The sequence below is a fragment of the Procambarus clarkii genome, chromosome 8 (genome assembly GCF_040958095.1).
Source record: "Procambarus clarkii isolate CNS0578487 chromosome 8, FALCON_Pclarkii_2.0, whole genome shotgun sequence".
NCBI lineage: Eukaryota > Metazoa > Arthropoda > Malacostraca > Decapoda > Cambaridae > Procambarus > Procambarus clarkii.
In genome coordinates this window covers 5231665-5249660 of record NC_091157.1, presented here as the reverse complement: position 1 = coordinate 5249660, position 17996 = coordinate 5231665, and the positions used below count along the sequence as shown (strand labels likewise).

Below are 17996 nucleotides of genomic sequence, written 5' to 3'. Positions count from 1 at the left end.
CGAGCTCGGCCAACAGATGGCAGCAGCTACATGTACACAAGACTGGCCAAAATTACCCAATATGCGGTGCGGGATTTCTCTATTTTATGACTGATGGGGGCGGCCCCGAGTCATAGCAATTCCGATATTCCATTTAGAGGGTAAGTGAGGTGGCTGGGGAGCTCTCCCGAGGGCCAGTGAGGCTCCCCCGAGGGTTTAATAGCGGTGATCCCACGGGCTCTAGTCAAGGGTGAAAGGAAAAAGGTGATGATTAATAAGATTTGTGTTATGTGGGGGCGTTCCCGTCACCGTCGGGGACTTGGGCCAAGGGCCGCGAATATTTGGTTTACAGGTCCCTTCCAACATGGGATAGTCTCGTGGAGGAGTTTACAGGTCCCTTCCAACATGGGATAGTCTCGTGGAAGAGTTTACAGGTCCCTTCCAATATGGGATAGTCTCGTGAAGGGGTTTACTGGTCCCTTCCAATATGGGATAGTCTCGTGGAGGAGTTTACAGGTCCCTTCCAACATGGGATAGTCTCGTGGAGGAGTTTACAGGTCCCTTCCAACATGGGATAGTCTCGTGGAGGAGTTTACAGGTCACTTCCAACATGGGATAGTCTCGTGGAGGAGTTTACAGGTCCCTTCCAACATGGGATAGTCTCGTGAAGGAGTTTACAGGTCCCTTCCAACATGGGATAGTCTCGTGGAAGGGTTTACAGGGCCCTTCCAACATGGGATAGTCTCGTGGAAGGGTTTGCAGGGCCCTTCCAACATGGGATAGTCTCGTGGAAGGGTTTGCAGGGCCCTTCCAACATGGGATAGTCTCGTGGAAGCGTTTACAGGTCCGTTCCAGCATGGGATAGTCTCGTGGAAGAGTTTACAGGTCCGTTCCAACATGGGATAGTCTCGTGGAGGAGTTTACAGGTCCCTTCCAATATAGGATAGTCTCGTGGAAGAGTTTACAGGTCCCTTCCAACATGGGATCGTCTCGTGGAGGAGTTTACAGGCCCCTTCCAACATAGGATAGTTTCGTGAAAGAGTTTACAGGGCCCTTCCAACATGGGATAGTCTCGTGGAGGAGTTTACAGGTCCCTTCCAATATGGGATAGTCTCGTGGAAGAGTTTACAGGTCCCTTCCAACATGGGATAGTCTCGTGGAGGGGTTTACAGGCCCCTTCCAATATGGGATAGTCTCATGGAAGAGTTTACAGGTCCCTTCCAACATGGGATAGTCTCATGGAGGGGTTTACAGGCCCCTTCCAACATGGAATAGTCTCTTGGAGGAATTGTCCTTTGGCTAGTATCGACATTATTATTATTAGTGTGTAAACCAACACCTGTAAAAGTTAGACATGTGTTGGAGGTTTGTATTACTGGTCATTAATGTGTGGGTTATCTTGCTATTTTTCCTGGGTTATTACAATGTTCAGCTCGTGGCTAACTCTAGATTTTGTGGTGTAATTGCCTACAGTGTTTAAGGTGAATTAGCCTGTTCTCCATAGGTTAAGCTTTTACACACTTCATTGTAAGCTTTTTACACTTTGCACAGTTAACTTTTACAACTTGGACTGTCAGCTTTTTCACTTTGTACTGTCAGCTTTTTCACCTTGCACAACATATTTGCATTTTGAACTCTTTAAGGTTTTAAAAATCCACCAAGTGTTTACACCCCCCTACACTGGAAACTTTTTCATCATACATTGTAAGATTTGATACCCTGTATACCTGTATACTACATTTTTTACAACCTTTTACAAACCCACATTGCATGTGTGTACATTTTACACTGTCAGTTTTTAAAATATGCACTTAGCTCTTACACTCTGTACTGTAAATTTTTACACTGCACTGTAAGCCTACTTAGTGACTCGCTTGTGCACCTTGGTTAGCGGCACCACCACCATTCTGCATTCGAGTAAGTTTAGACTCCAGTCTGACCCATCTATCCACTGTCTTTCTATGCCTTCTGGTTGGGCTGCAGTGCTCCCTGCTGTGTTCCTTAGAGAACACTGGGTCATGGTGGCCATATCTACCCACGAGTCCCAGGACGGGGCACTTGTGGAAATAACCAACTCACACAGCAAATGACATTTCCACATAGTTGAGGATGATTCAGAACAGGCTCGCAGTTTCAAGTGAACCATGAGTGACTTTGTTGACAGTCCCGTGAATGTTTCACCAGGGAGTTGCTGATAGCACAGTCTGATGATTACGGTCTGCTCATCAATTGGTGTCTGTGTTTTCTAACCCCTGTGCACTCACTGATGTTACCAACACTTTTCAGTTTGCCAAGCACACACATAATTCTTATAATGTTTGATTGCAAATGAACTACGGTATTATTATTTATTTTGCATTAAAATTACTTACCTACAGTATTTGTTATATCTGTTAATGCTTATTAACTTTTATCATTTCAGGTGCTGATGTGATGGGTGCAAAGAGATATTCTGGTTGATGACTCAAATGAATGACAAGCAACATGGATGCTGGTAAGGATTATTTGCTTGCTTGTTAATTATTATTAAGGTTGATGCAGTTGCTATGTGTATTTAGTAACACTGTACAGTATATACAATATATTTGCAATTGGATTTTTGTTTTTCAAAACTCTACTAGAATGCAATTTTTTAAATGTCTAAAAATGTATGGTGAAAATTTGGACCCTTTCTAAAATCATTAGTACGGGCCTTGCTCATCATATTTTTTCAGCATGTTATAATTTTTGCCTTTAGTAGTAAATATTACTGGAAATAATGAATTTTTATGATTTATTTATTTGTGCTTAAACTAGACTAAAAATGATTTAATACAGTAAGTGGAGTGGGATTTTCTGAGCAAGGCCCCAGTCAGGAGCTTCCCCAAGCTAACTTCACCAAAACCAGACACGGGGCATTGAGAAACTGCTTGGCTTAGGAATTCAGAACTCCAGTAGGACAAGTAACCTTACAACTGGTCTTTTCTCCCTAATGAAATGGCAAGGAGCTCATTGAAGTGCAAGGTAAATACATACTAAGACCCAGAAGCCCTTTAAATTCCTGGAAACAATTCTGAGCAAATTGAAACTTGGTAAGAATCATTTTGAACTGCTGTACCAGATTCTCATCCTCCAGCTACAGTGACTGCTAGTGGTAGTCAAGGTGTTCCATGCCTTAGTGATGGCTTCACAGTCTGGGTAATTACCCAAGCTCAGTTACAGGATGAGGTTACCTTGAGGTGTTTTCGGGGCTTAGCAACCACGCGGCCCGGTTCTCGACCAGGCCTCCTATGGTCGAGAACTATGCTTGTGGTGTCCCATCTTCCCAGCACTCTTATCATATAATGCTCTGAAACTACTGACAATTTTGGCTCCTCCACTTTCTCACTTGCTCCAACCATCTACCACTCTGTTTGCAAAAGAAAACTTTAAACATTTTTGGGGCATTTTTATTTCCTTGTTTTGAGTATATGAACTCTTGTCCTTAAGGTTACTGGTGTCATGAATTTTTTTTTGTCAGTTTGGTTAATTCCTGTTGTTATTTTGTAAGTGATGATCATATTGCCTCCTTTTCTTCTATCCTCTAGCTTTGGCATATTTAACACTCTAGCCTCTCTTAATAATTTTTGTTTTTCAGTTCCAGAAGCCATTTTGTAGCATGCCTTAGCATCTCTAGTTTATTGATGTGCTTCTTGAAATATGGGCACCATACAAAAGTCATGAACGGTTTAGTATTTCATCATCCGTATGATTAAAAGTGATTCTGAAGTTGGAAAGTGCAGCATATGCTCCTCTCACAATGTCCTGTATGTGTTCCTCTGGTGACAGTCTACTATCTTGAACCACTCCTAGATTTCTTTCTTTGTTAGAGTTCTTTAACTCTTTTTCCACATAATTTGTGTGTTGTCTAATTTATCCAATAGCACATTCCATAACATGGCATTTATTCATATTGAATTCCATTTGCCACATGGTGCTCCAAGCACCTATTTTATCTAGATTAATTTAAAGAACATGACAATCGTCTAGGTCTCCTATCTTCTTTAGTAGCTTAGCATCATCAGCAAACATGTTCATATAATTCTGTATTCCTTCTGCCAGATCATGTATATAGACAAATGATCATTACTGGTGCTAGAATTGAAACCTGATACTCCACTGGTAATATATCTCCAGTCTGATACATTGCATTTCATTGCTTCCCTTATTTTTGTAAAAAAAAAATTCATCTATGTCAGAATCTATGTCAGAAGTCTTCCTATCGCCCATTCAGTATGTTGCAGTTTCCAGAACAACTTCTTATGTGGGACTTTTTTGGAAGCCTTTTTTTTTTTTTTTTTTTTAGGTCCAGTTAAATGCAGTCAACCCACCCATCTCTCTCCTGTAATTTCTACATGACTCCTGTAATAATTTTCCTGTAAACTAAGATTTGTTACACAGGATCTTCCTGTTCAAAAACCATACTGTCTGTCTGTTATATAATTTCCCTCCAGGTGTTCTGCCCATTTAATTTTGATTATTTTTTTTAATGTTTTGATTACAATGTTTGTCAGTGACAGGTCTATAATTAAGCGGGTCTTCCCTGTTACCATTTTTGCATATTGGAACTATTTTGTCTTTTTCCATACATCTGCCAAGACTTCTGTACATAAAGATGACTGAAGAATCAATTGAAGTGGAGTATATGTCATATACCAGTCAATTATTCCAAGGATTAACATTTCCACAACACGGTCTCTGACCAGGCGGGTTTGACGTAGCTGCTCTCAGCCTGACGTATGAGTCACAGCCTAGTTGATCAGGTATTCTTTGAAGGTGCTTATCGAGTTCTCTCTTCAGCACTGCTAGAGGCCAGCCAGTTATGCCCCTAATGTGTAAGGGAAATTTTTTTGAAAAGTCCTCAGAATTTGGTGCTAATCGAGTTCTCTCTCAGCGTGCCTATTGCACCTTTGCTTTTCAGTTAGGCTATTTTCCATATCCTTCCATGCCTTCTGGTCTCATGTGGTGTTATTTCTGTGTGCAGATTTGTAACCAGCTATTCTAATATTTTTAAAGTGCATCTCTCTCCTACCTGCACTCTAGAGAATACAGATTTAACATTTTTAAAAAGTCTCAGTAATTGAGATGTTTTATTGAATGGATTCTAGCAGTTAAAGATCTTTGCATGCTCTCCAGGTCAGCAGTTTCTCCAGTTTTGAATGGGACTGTTAGTGTGCAACAATAACTAGAGAATACAAGTGTCTTAAAAAGTACCATCACTGGTGTGGCATCTCTATCTTGAAAGGTTCCTGTTATCCAACCTGTCATTTTACTTTCAGTTCTGACAGCTACTTTGTGGTGTTCTTTAAAAGTAAAGTCCGACACGATTGCTCTTAAATTGTTTACATTGCTTTTTCTTTCAATAGTGTGGTTTGACTGCATTTTATGTGCCTTTTGTTTTGATATTTGTTTTATCCATACTAACAGTAACTTGGCCATCATTAGGCATGTTATTTTCTGTCACCCATTGAAAGCTTTGATTAACGTCAGATAACATATAGAGGTTTGCCGTTTCCTCTATTGTCTACTCTTACGAAAATCCATCATCTGCAAAGGATTATATATCGTGTTATAGGTTGTATCCTTGTCTGTCTGATATGAGGACGAGACTCGCACATAATTCTAGTGCTGCTGTGCCCCTTTTTTCTCAAAGCACCTGTTTAAGTTTGCCTTATCTAGATGTCTTCCCTAGCATATTTCTGCAAGGTTTTTGGTGTCTTTGTTCCCAGTTAATCCTTTTCTTATTTAAATTGAATATGCTGAATTTTCCTCCACTTTGATTCAAGACACGTCTGTTCCATATGCATGTCTGAACTTCAAATAGGTTATGATCTTGGTAACATGCATTTGTAATCCTTATGTCTTTAATCAGTTCATCATTATAGAAATAAGATCTAGGGTGTTTTCTAGTTGGTTCTACTATTTGATGGTTTAAGGCTAAGCGAAGACTCATTCTCTCAGAACCCAAGGTGAAATGCCATCTGGGCCCACTGCCTTGTTTCTATTATTTCCTCAAATCTTTTTTTCCACTTAGTCTCAAGACACCTATATGTACTCTATGGTATTCTCTGAAATTCGTATTGTGTCTGGTTGTCTGAAGACTTGAATTTGCATAAACACTTTGGAACTGTTTGTTTAGTGTTTCACACATTTCCTTTTCTTTCTCCATGAATCTGTTCCAAATTTTCAACACCTGGATTTTATCCATTTATTAAGGCTATCTTTTTGTTGCCTCTTGCTTCCAGCAGTCACGATGGAAAGCTTTAGGCTCTTCTCTAGAAGCAGGCATTCTGTTCCTTTGGCCCTGGTGTGTGGTTTGTTCATTTTGCAGCCCTCTCCTTCTTTTCTAGCAAAGAATGAGTTGGTGGGCTTCCTTTCACGATTGATGCTTGGTTGGTCCAGCCAGAGGTGCATCATTTGTTGTGTCCGATGGCAGCTCTTTGCTGCTACTTGCATGCTACTGGTTCTGCCATTGTGCACACTTTGTTGGTTGACTCTGTTTCCTTGGTTCCTTTTTCCAAGAGTAGCATTTCTCAGGTCATCCGCAGTGTCATCAAGTCTGGCCAGCCTGCCGTGTACCTTTGGACCCCATGATATCTGCAAATATGCAGTTTAGTCTGCTGTCTTCTCCAACATGTCCTGGCCTGATATTTGGGCTTGGGGAGGGGGGGGGGGGGGCAGTTTGACTTTCTAACAGGATTCTGACGGCCTGGTATTAAGTAAGTGTTCCTGGTCCAAGTCAGTCGTGTGTTGCTTTGGGCTGTCTCTTCTTGCCTGGGTTCTGTTCTTTGTCCTACAGCCTGTGCTGTCTCCTTGGTAAGTCCCATATTTGCTCTGTGGTTGGTTAGCTTCAGGGAGCCACCAGGAGGAGGAGTGCGGGGCTCCCTTCAGAAACCCAGCATTAAATTAATGAAATACTTCTTTCTGCATTAGCCCCGGTAGCTCCTTGATTCTCCCACTCCTTCCAGGTTTCCCCACTCCCAAGTAGATTTGTTCAAAAGCACTGTATGTCTTCAACACACCACTCGCATATAAATAATTGAATAAAGGTTATTTCTATGACACTTGTTTGAGATAGTGGGATGACGGTTATTGTTACATTATGTAGCGAGATAGTGTTTCTGATGTGGAGATAGGTCTTGTGTAGTGGAGATACACCCATGGTTCTCATGCAGGGGAGGGGGTTGCTCAGAAGGTAGATTATGCTAATAGTTAGGTTCCAGCTTTTGACTTCAGCCTAACTCTCGCCATCCATCCATGCACCAATCAGTCTACCAATGCTGTACCTATTTTGCATGTGTACATTTTTCTTATTGACTCAAAATATTGGCTTTTATTTTCTTTCACTGACTTGCACTTAAGTGTTAATCCTTGAATTTATTACATTTATGTGCTAATTTTACACCATAATTTCACAGTTCTCAAATTCTCTTGTAGACATTCTTTCATTCAGAATGGTGGCATCATAATTAATCAGTAGCAGCATCAACATTATTATTAGTTGTGTCATGACAAAAGACTGTCATGTACAAAATATCATATGTACTGTATGCCATATTTAAGCCTATCTAATACTCATCATGCAAGAAAATAAGGAAAGTTTTAGTATTTATAAGAATGCCTAAAGCATTTGTATTTTGTCTTACCTGAGGGTGACTTCTTTTTGTAATTAGGTGACTTATAAACTTGTAATCATTCTTGTGTTGAAATGAAATTGAAAATGCATTATAACGTGTTGTATACAAGTTAATAAATTTATGCATGCAAAGGCATTTTTGTTCTTCTTGATGGATGGTTCAATAATTACTTCACCTCCCCATATAGCTCGCAGAAATCAGGACATTCGGAAGATGCTGAACCCAGACTCCCGGTCTCTCATGGGTAAACTCTTTTTATCAATCTCTTCCTACTTGTGTTTACTTCCTCGAAAGTGTCTTAAAGGAAGTTTCCCATTTTAAACGCCTACCCTTGATATGTTTTCAATTTTATGTTATTGCTATTTATCTGAATGTTTGAGGCATTAATTATGGACATGCTCATGCCGTTTTAGACGATTGGTTTGCTTAATTTTCCTTTAGTTGACGGTTAAATATGGAGAGTTATGTTGTGCAATACTTTGTTGGTATTATTGCAATGAAAGAATCTGTAGTGCATTACTTAATTTAGTTCATTTAAACAAATTAAATATGTAGGTAACATGTATGTTGAGATAAAAATATTATGTAAATTTTATTAAATGTTATAAATTGTGTAAGACTCAATGTCAAGAATGGGACAAGTTGTCAATTGGCTCGAGTTAATTGGTAAAAGGATTTAGTATGGTCTTGAATGGGTGTTTATAATAATAAATGCCTAAACTGCCCATTAAGCTCTTTATATATATATATGCCGCTACTCATTTTATTACCTTACTTCAGCTATTCAATATTATTGGATTAAATTGCCAACAAAATATTTGACAAAATTTCCACTATTGCTAAAACTTGCTTTTAAATTAACTGGCAGAAATTTATGAAAGCCATAGCTGCTGTAACTGTAATGCAATTATTTTTATATCACAACTTATACATGTTGCTTCACCTCGTAGTGTTTTAAATATTTTATTTTTTGAGGCCCTAAATGTGTTTCAGAAATGTAATTTTTATTTAATTGTAAACAAAGAAATGTTATTCAGTGTTTTACACACATTAAGCCTTAAAAATTCCGGTGTTAAATTATAAAGCCAAATAATATAAATCTTTCATTTAAAGTTTTCAGTACAGTATTTTTTCCCAATTAGTGGAATGAAGGTCATGCAACTAAAGTCTTATTGTATAATGTGTTCACATTAGTTTAATACTCATTATAATGCAGTCTTTGTAATATTTTTTTTTCATTATCGTAGGAATGTAGTAATATTTATTGCCTGAACATTGTATTGCTATAAAAGGTTTATATTTTTTCTTACATTTACTTGACCAACAAAAACAATTTTACCCTGAGAACAAAGATTGCTTGATATTATTAGTCTCAATATCTAATGCTATTGCATTAGATATTTGATAATCAGCATTCATGATCAAATCAAATCGGCTGATTTGATAATCAACATTGACACAAACTGCTGGTGTTCTCACTCATCTGCTGTGCCTGACTTCCACAAGACAACAGCACCTGATATAAACACAGGGTCCTCCAAATTGAGCAGCGTACCGAGCTGTGGAGGGCTGCAAATGTGATGCCAATTGTTACAGGAAGGGGGATAGCTCACTTTTGCCAGACCATTGTCCAATTAGCTTTAATGTCTATGTAGGAAAATTGCTTAAATTGTTAATCACAAAAGCAGTTCATTTGCATCTTGAAAAATATGGATTAATAAAAGATTCACAGCATGGGTTTTACTAAGGGGGTCCTTCGTGTTCAAGAAATTTACAATACAGTACTGTCATCCGTATCCAGTATATATCAAGCAGTTGATGGTGGAAGGGATTGCAACATTTTTGTAACATGACGTAAACAATGTTAGAAGCACATGCTATTGAGGGTGTTATGCTACATTGGATTAAAGCTTGGTTATTTTAAAGAAATCAGAGGTAGCATAAATGGATTTAGTCCGAGTGAGAAACAGCTGAAAATGAAGTGCTCTAAGGCTCTATCCTGGGACTTCTGCTGTTTACCATATACTGTATTGTATATAAATGATGTAGATTTATAGTGCAGTAACGTTTATAGATTTTCAGACAGTAAAAAAAAATAGGGCGGGAAGTAAAGACAGATGAAGACTCAAAATTGCTGCAAGATGAAGAGCAAATATTTAAGCAGGTACAGTATTTAAAAGGAAGCAAGTTTAGCAGATTTAGTTTAATGCTCAAAAATTTAGGATTTTGAGCTTAGCTAATGATAATAGTTACCAGATATCATCTGGACAATAGTAAATTACAAAGTCTGGGAGTAATGATTATTAGGGATCAAGCGTGGTTGATGTGACTAGGAAAATGTATGCAGTATGGGAAGAACTGCAATGTTTTGCTGAAAAGACTCACCGAGATACAACTAAAGCAAACTGTTGTGTTAATCTTTATAATAACAATGTGATGTCTCACTCCAGAGAGTTGTTATAACATAGGCAGAAACAAGTCTTTAGACAGATTCTCAGTGAGAGAAACAAGCAAGTGAGCTACAACCAGGTCCTATTGGTATGCCTACAAAATGTAGGCAAGTGTGTACTCCAGCAACGTCATTACTGCCTCAAGTTGTAATGGAAGTTGTTGTTGTTATAGATTCAGCTACTTGGAACAAGTTCCAAGTAGCACGGGCTATGGTGAGCCTGTAACTTACCGGGCACAGGAGCGGGGCAAGTAGCACGGACTATGGTGAGCCCGTAACTTACCTGGCACAGGAGCGGGGCAAGTAGCACGGACTATGGTGAGCCCGTAACTTACCTGGCACAGGAGCGGGGCAAGTAGCACGGGCTATGGTGAGCCCGTAACTTACCTGGCACAGGAGCGGGGCAAGTAGCACGGGCTATGGTGAGCCCATAATTTACCTGACACAGGAGCGGGGCAAGTAGCACGGGCTATGGTGAGCCCGTTGTGGACTTGTCTGGCACAGGAGCGGTGCTGAATGCGTCTCTCGTAATGGAAGGGGACTCCTCTTTTAAATACTAACACCTCTCCTCTTCCCCCTCCCCTCCCCTCCCCTCCCCTCCATCCACCATATTTTAATGCCAACAAGTTCTCAATAAAGGTAAAATGCAGTTAAATGTTCCTTTATTTTATTTACAGTTTACATAATTTTCCTTATTATTTTTGTATGAAAAATATTGAGTAAAGTAGTTTTATGGATAAAATGTATTTTTAAGTTAATATTTTCGGGGTGTGGAAAGGATTAATTCAACTTACATTATTTCTCATGGGAAAATTTTGTCCGTGTACAAATATTTGAGTTATATTCAATTTTTTGGAACTGATTAAATTCATACACTGAAGTTCCACTGTAAAATAATTATTTATAAACACAAGATATTTTGGGGCATGTACTCCCTATTTGTACTCGCCTAGTTTTGCTTGCGGTGGTTGAGCTCTGGCTCTGGTCCTGTCTCTCAACCGTCAGGCAGTTTCCACAGACTGCCCGCTGTCAGGCAGCCTGTGTGTTTAACCCAATAGTTATTACAAAAATGGCTAAATATATATATATATCATATATAATGACATTTTTTTCACAAAAGTGTTGCCACATTTTTTAACTATTTTTATACTTGTTTTACTATTCTCACATTTTTTCTGGAGGGTGACTACTTGAAGCTATCTTCCCGATATTGCTTCATGCTAAAAGGTCACACATCAGTCGTGAATAGTTCTGTTTGGCTTACCAAAGACCAGAACCAGGACAGGTGAAGTGAGAATAAATTTGCATTTATTTCATCTATTGTGTTTAGGTCTTCTGTGTGATTTATGCATGCTAGGCTTGTAAGCTTTGAGTTAAATTCAAGTAAAAATGCCGTTACTTGAATTTGTGTATTTTTGTTTGGTCTGAGAATGAATTAATCCAATTTACATTACTCCTTGTGGGAAAATTATTCGGTACTTGAACAGATTGGCATTTGAACAGCCTTCTGAAATGAATTAAATTAAGGTACCAAGGTATCACTGTATATACTGTACTGTATATGAGTTTGTGTATATAAATACCTACTACCTTGTATGAGCCAATATGCCTTCTAAAGTTTCCTTTATCCTTATGTTTTTATGAGCTACCTTGCAATCACAGTGGCTGGGCTTCTTGTTGGTTCTTGGGCAGACACAAGACTAGAATTCAATTAAGTGATTTGGTATTTGCTCTATAGTCAAATTTCTGGGAGGGCTTCCCGTGGTGGTTCCCTAAGCTAGCTGCCTGGTTGGTTCCACACCCATCAGGTCGTTAAGAGTCGAGAGTCATTAAGCCTACTAGAGATCAGAAGCAGAGTCTGGTCCTCTCAATAGAGGTGAAGAGATTATGGGTATACAGCACTAGATCAACCCAAGCCAAGAGGAAAACCACTAGAAAGGTAGTGTGTTCCAAGGCAAGCAACTACATGGAGAAAAATTAGCAACGCTGTCAACTAGGCACATACTCGTTTGCCAGTTATCACCACTAGTTAGTTGCACCTCCCCACCACCAGATGGCAACCGGGGATCCAGCCAGCCAGCCAGACACTTCAGTCATGCACCTGGTGGTGCAGTATTTGCATCAGCTCCTTCATGTTCTCACAACCCCCTTCCTGATCCCTGATTTTCAGGTAAGTGTTGGCTTTCCTTTTGGACTCTGTCCTGTAAGGGGGGGGCCCTGTGTTGTATGTGTTCCAGTTTTTTGTGTTGTTTCATGAGCATGATTTTTCTGGCCTTGCTTTCTGTGTGGATCTTAACTCAACTGTTCGCTTTGGCTGTATATGACTAGTGTAACTTCCCTAGTCACCATTGGCATTGCCCCAGCCTGGTCAGAATTATTTCCCTGGTGAGTTGGGTGTGTCTCTTTATTTTATTTATTTTTTTATGACTGAATCTTGAGGAGTGTACCCCCAAGGTAATGTAAAAAGTCTTTGCTCCTCTGAAGCTGGAAAAGGCTTGAGTTTTTGTTTTGCAACCTTACACTGCACACACCCCAGTTAACCACTGGCTGCATACTGCCTTTACCTTCCCTAACTGCATTTTCCCAAGTGGGGTTAGGGGTTCAGCAGGCATCTCCTGCACTTTGTGTTCAGGCAAATTTGTTCTTTCTGTGGATTTGCTGGCTTCGGTCCCTAGGTGTAGAAGCCCTGTTACCTTTGGTTTTGGCAGCTTTGCCCAAGTTGCTCATCCCCATCCTTTGGGAAGTGATGACAACATTTTACTTGGTTTGTCTCGCAAGTTGGCAGGCTGTGCTGGCCCAGGCTTTACATTTAGCCTGGTTCTAACCGTTTTGTCTGTCTCCCCTTTTTTGGCGTTTCTCTTTCCTGAGGACATTGTTGCTTGTGTTGACTAATGGGTGTGGCTTGCCACCCCCCCCCCCTCCTCCCATTAGACAATTGTTATTTTTTTGGAGGTTCTGTCCTTTTCTTGGAGGTGGTCTGGTAGGGTTTGGGCCTTACCTGCTCTTGGTGGGTACTCTCTCAATAGTCAGATAATCTGGTTTTTGGACTTTGATGGTTGCCTCTTATGCTTGTAGTCGCCATTGTGTGTCATGGAAGGATGGTGCCACTCTTGGTTTTTCCTGCTGGCCCTTTTGTTGTTCACCCTTTTGATGTTTTTGTTTGCCAGCTCCTAGTCCCACGATTTGTCTTCCTGGGCATCCTTCTCTGTTGGCCTGTCCCTCTCCCCCTTCCTGGGGTCGGGGCTGTTGGGTCAGGATTCCTCTCCTCAGTTGTATGTAGTCATTGCAACACAGTTGGATCCAGGTATGGTCAAACTCACATCTACTCTTTAGTGGATGTCCCAGTGCTCTCTAGAGTGGAATATATTAGGGAGCCGGTCGGCTGAGCGGACAGCACGCTGGACTTGTGATCCTGTGGTCCTGGGTTCGATCCCAGGCGCCGGCGAGAAACAATGGGCAGAGTTTCTTTCACCCTATGCCCCTGTTACCTAGCAGTAAAATAGGTACCTGGGTGGTACAGCTGTCACGGGCTGCTTCCTGGGGGTGGAGGCCTGGTCGAGGACCGGGCTGCGGGGACACTAAAGCCCCGAAATCATCTCAAGATAACCTCAAGAAGATTATTACATACCAATAGCCCTATTCAAAGCTGGAGAAATTGCTGACCTGGAGAGTGTACAAAGAACTTTTACTGCTAGAATCCACTCAATAAAACCTCAAAATTATTGGGACTGCATAAAAATTGTAAATCTGATTCCCTAGAGCACAAGTGGCAGAGATACATAATAATTTACACTTGAAAAATGTTTGAAGACTGGATTGGGTTTCCCATCCCTGGTTCTCTACTTTGTGAGTGTCTTTGTTTTCCTCCTCCTCCTTGGTAAGTCCCATGTTTCCCCACTACTATGTTATCTTTAGGGAGCCACTGTTCAGCTCCTCCAGAAATCCTGCATTGAATACAATGAAATGGCTCTTGTGGTAGGGCCTCTGCGGTTCCCTGTATACTGTACTTTGTTCCCCAGCTAGGTTCATCGGTTCATAATCTTTCAGCTCTGGACTGAGGTTGTGATGATGTGGAAGCTGGGAGCTTCTGGTGGTGCTGCCATATGTTGGTGGCCAGCCATATCTAGGGGGTTTGATCTAACTGTTAAGTGAATGATTTAGTCATTTTATTGCTTTAGTTTTTTCTTTCTGTGAATCTTTCCATTTTCTGTATTACTTCACTTACTTTCTGGATGTTTTCTTGGCAATGATCGTAACAGTAATCTACTTCCTGTGTCTCTTTCGGGAGGGGAGGAAGCCAGGTTCTGGCTCTGGTCCGAGGTAGGCCATAGAGGACTCCTAAGGCCGATGTGACTAGTATGAGATGAGCTGCCTCAACAACCTAGCTTCATGGAGGCCACTGAGGCCTTACCATAGAGGCATTTCACTACATGTAACACTTTTTTTTTTTTTTTTTTTTTTTTAATGGTGATGGGTAAATTTTTACATAGTACTGGAACATAAATCAACACTTTTCCATTTTAATTATTTATTATTAATAGTATTTTCCTTCATGAAATTCTGATACAGTCCACAGAATGCATTGTGGGTCTACAATGGGCACAAGAATACTGTACTGCTGACTGGGGCAGTATGGGTAAGCCAAATGGCACCCCCAGGCCATGCATATGTTTTTGTAGCATCCTGTATCTGTTATGTGAACATAAATGTAGCACTTTATTGTCGGAGATGATAGAGATGGTTTGTGTTTTAGATTCCTCTGTCTGAATGAGCCCCAATGACTCCTTGAAGCTATCTTGCTATGGTTCCCAACTACAAGGTCACATCAGTTATGGCGTTCTGTTTGCCCTACCTGGGACCAGAGCCAGAACCTGACCCTTTCCTTATAGAGGTGCAAAGAACAGGCGACACTCACCACCCCACTGGGAAAGCATCCAGAAAATCAACGAACTAAAACAGACCATTGCTGAGTTCAGAGACTGAGGCCTTGAAACTGTCACACAAACTTCCCCAAACAATGTAAACAAATAATCTAATTCTTTCAAAATTAGTGTAAGCTTCGTTTTCACTAACACCTCTGAACCTGGACCTGGCCAGAATCCAGAGCAGCAGCTGGACTCTAAAAAAGAGGTAAAGAAACCTCACAGTGACCAGTCTAGCTGAAAGGCATCCATTGCAAGAGCCTCACAATCAGGAAATGGAGTCAGAGAGAGGATGGTACCAATTCCAAGCCGACATGGAAATTCACGTTGGAGTGCTGAGATGTCTCACAAAGCCACTGGAGGGAGGCAGTGTCAACGGTCCACTTCGTGGAGATAAGGAAATGAGACTGTCTCTTTGCAAGAATGTTTTCAAATGTGAAAAGATTGGAGAAGCAAACTCTTAAGAATCCAGCAGACGCGCTACCCAGTGTCCAGCTCCAATAAAACTGTAGCACGGAACCTGGAGGAATCTGAATCCTTCCCATGGCATGTCCCATTGAGTATAAGAAATATTGCCGGAACAACTGTGGACATCTTCAAAGTGAAAACTAGATAATTTTCTTAGAGAAGTAATGGACCAACCGGGCTGTGGTGGATATGTGGGCATGCAGGCAGCTCCAAGTGCCTGTTGGGCCAAGCTCTCACAAGTCAAGCCTGGCCTGAGAACAACTCTCAGAACACCATTCCAGCAGGTATTGCCGCAAACTTGCACACAGTACTGCACACCTGACAGAATGGACTGAACCAATGATCCCTTGGTGGCTGGGTGAGTGCTGGTCACAAAGCCCCAGCTCAGAGTTTGTCAATAAACATGTTGAGAGATGGTGTGGGAAAGCACCAAGGAATCGAAACCCAAAGAGGGAGGGGGGGGGGGGTGTCTGGGGCTCACACTATCCATTGGCCAACAATAAAACTGTTCTTATAATGTGAAGTAATAATCTCATAAAATAATCTACATTTATAATATGAAATTTAGCAGCCAATAGATATTAAAATACAGAAGTAAAAATCACACTGTTTATTTTGTTTCAGCCAGAGTTGGTAATGGTTCGGGATGGACCGAAAAGTTGTCAGTCTTTCCTGTTCTTATGTGTGGGTTTGTGCTCATTAGATTAGTCCTAATTTTTTTACTCTTGGTTTTTAATTTACAGTAATGAAATGAGATCTTTTTTTTTTCTTTTTTTCTAAGGTACAGTGCTGAGAAATACTATATTACTAAAATACTGTAATGAATATCTTGTATATTTACAGTACAATAACTAATTTTGTTACTTTGAGAAGCAAAATTTACCAGTATGGGTTCTTTACCTTAAGTATGCATAATATACTTGGGGCAAAGATTGGAATTTTTACCTGCTCTTGTTATATTTTATTGCATTTTACATGTTCATTATTTAGAAAATGTACCTAGAAATTGCATATTTTGTTTAATCATGGATATGCGTAATGATAGATATGTTATGGTATGCAGGTGTTGAGTCACAATAACATGGCTAAATTACTGTATGATGACCAGACCACACACTAGAAGGTGAAGGGACGACGACGTTTCGATCCGTCCTGGACCATTCTCAAGTCGATTCTCAAGACAATAAACTTAAGAATGGTCCAGGACGGACCGAATTGTCGTCGTCCCTTCACTTTCTAGTGTGTGGTCTGGTCATCATGTTATGGTATATTATAGGATTACTTTGTGCTTGTGATTCTGCCTTCACAATTGCATTACAGTATTTGTTTTACATGTACTTGTCAGTATTTTGGTTAATCTTCACTATCTTTCCTCGCGTACATTGATCCCGTCAAGTTTGTGTGCAACATTCCATCAAAATTATCCAGTGTACATTAGTAATTTTTTCCATGCAAATCTGTTAATTATTTATTAGCTTTGCAGAGAGTTTAAGTTTGTTGCATTTTTCATTTACATTGAGAGTACATAATTGGTGTAAATTTATTTTACCTATTTAATTCCATTTTGTATTTTGTTGTATTTTATGACTGTCACTATACAGCCGCTATATCGAGTGTCTTTGATTAGGGAAATGGAAGTCCACAGTCTGTATAGGTCTGTATAGGGAACTCTCAATTCATTTGAGTATTTTTCCAGTTCTCTACTGTAAACTTAAGTGCTCCTCTTACTTCACTGGCTTTACTAGGCATATTCAACTTGTTTATTTCTGTATTCACTTAAAAAGAAGTACTTTTTGTTGTCAATTCTGTAATGTGATGTGTAGCCACTTATTTTAGTTTCATTGTCTTACAGAAACAATTGGCATTTAAGTTTTAATTTCTATTAGTACTGTATTTCCAAAGTTTTGGGGAGGTCTTTCTTGCCTGGGTTTGTGTGAAGAGTATATTTAGTTGTGTAGCCTTTGGCCTACTCAGGTATTTAAAGTGGCTTCGTCCTAGGAGGAATTTGGTCATCCTGCATTAAGGTGCTTTTTAGCAATATAACTTCCACTCGAATGTGTGATTTCCATGCTTGAATGTAGGAGCCCAGGTGAGGGCTTTTAGGGGGATCTGTAGAAGCTGATGATAATATGTCTTGTCTTTGTACAGTATTCAAAATTGTTTCATGATTCTTGGTCTTGGTTGTTTTAGCCTAGTTTAGTATACTTCTGCTTCCCACTTGCTAAGCTACTTTCAAGGATTGATACACTAGGATACTTAAGATCCCCATTTTCTGGGAGGGCTTCACTCTGTATGACTGCAGAACTATCCACCTGGAGTCTTCCAAACACAGGTACCACACTAGGCTCTTATCAAATCACACATGCCTGCTGAAATCATTAACAGAAAAACCTGGCAAGCTAAACAGAGGTAAGGGGAGTCTGAAGATAATAGACCACCACCAGTATTATTGAAAAATAGCACCAGAAAGACAAAGTATAACAAAACAAGCAACTGCTTGTCAACACTTAGAGACGCTCTTAG

General features: G+C 40.1%; 1 protein-coding gene across 1 annotated transcript in view; it reads left to right on the top strand.

The window, feature by feature from the left end:
• The window catches only part of LOC123759610 (uncharacterized), a 50509-nt gene continuing 32513 nt past the window's right edge, over positions 1 to 17996 (top strand). The window contains 3 exon segments of the mRNA XM_045744741.2: positions 1 to 140; positions 2402 to 2473; positions 7822 to 7878. Of these exon segments, the coding sequence (XP_045600697.2) occupies positions 2452 to 2473; positions 7822 to 7878 (79 nt within the window). The 5' untranslated portion in view covers positions 1 to 140; positions 2402 to 2451.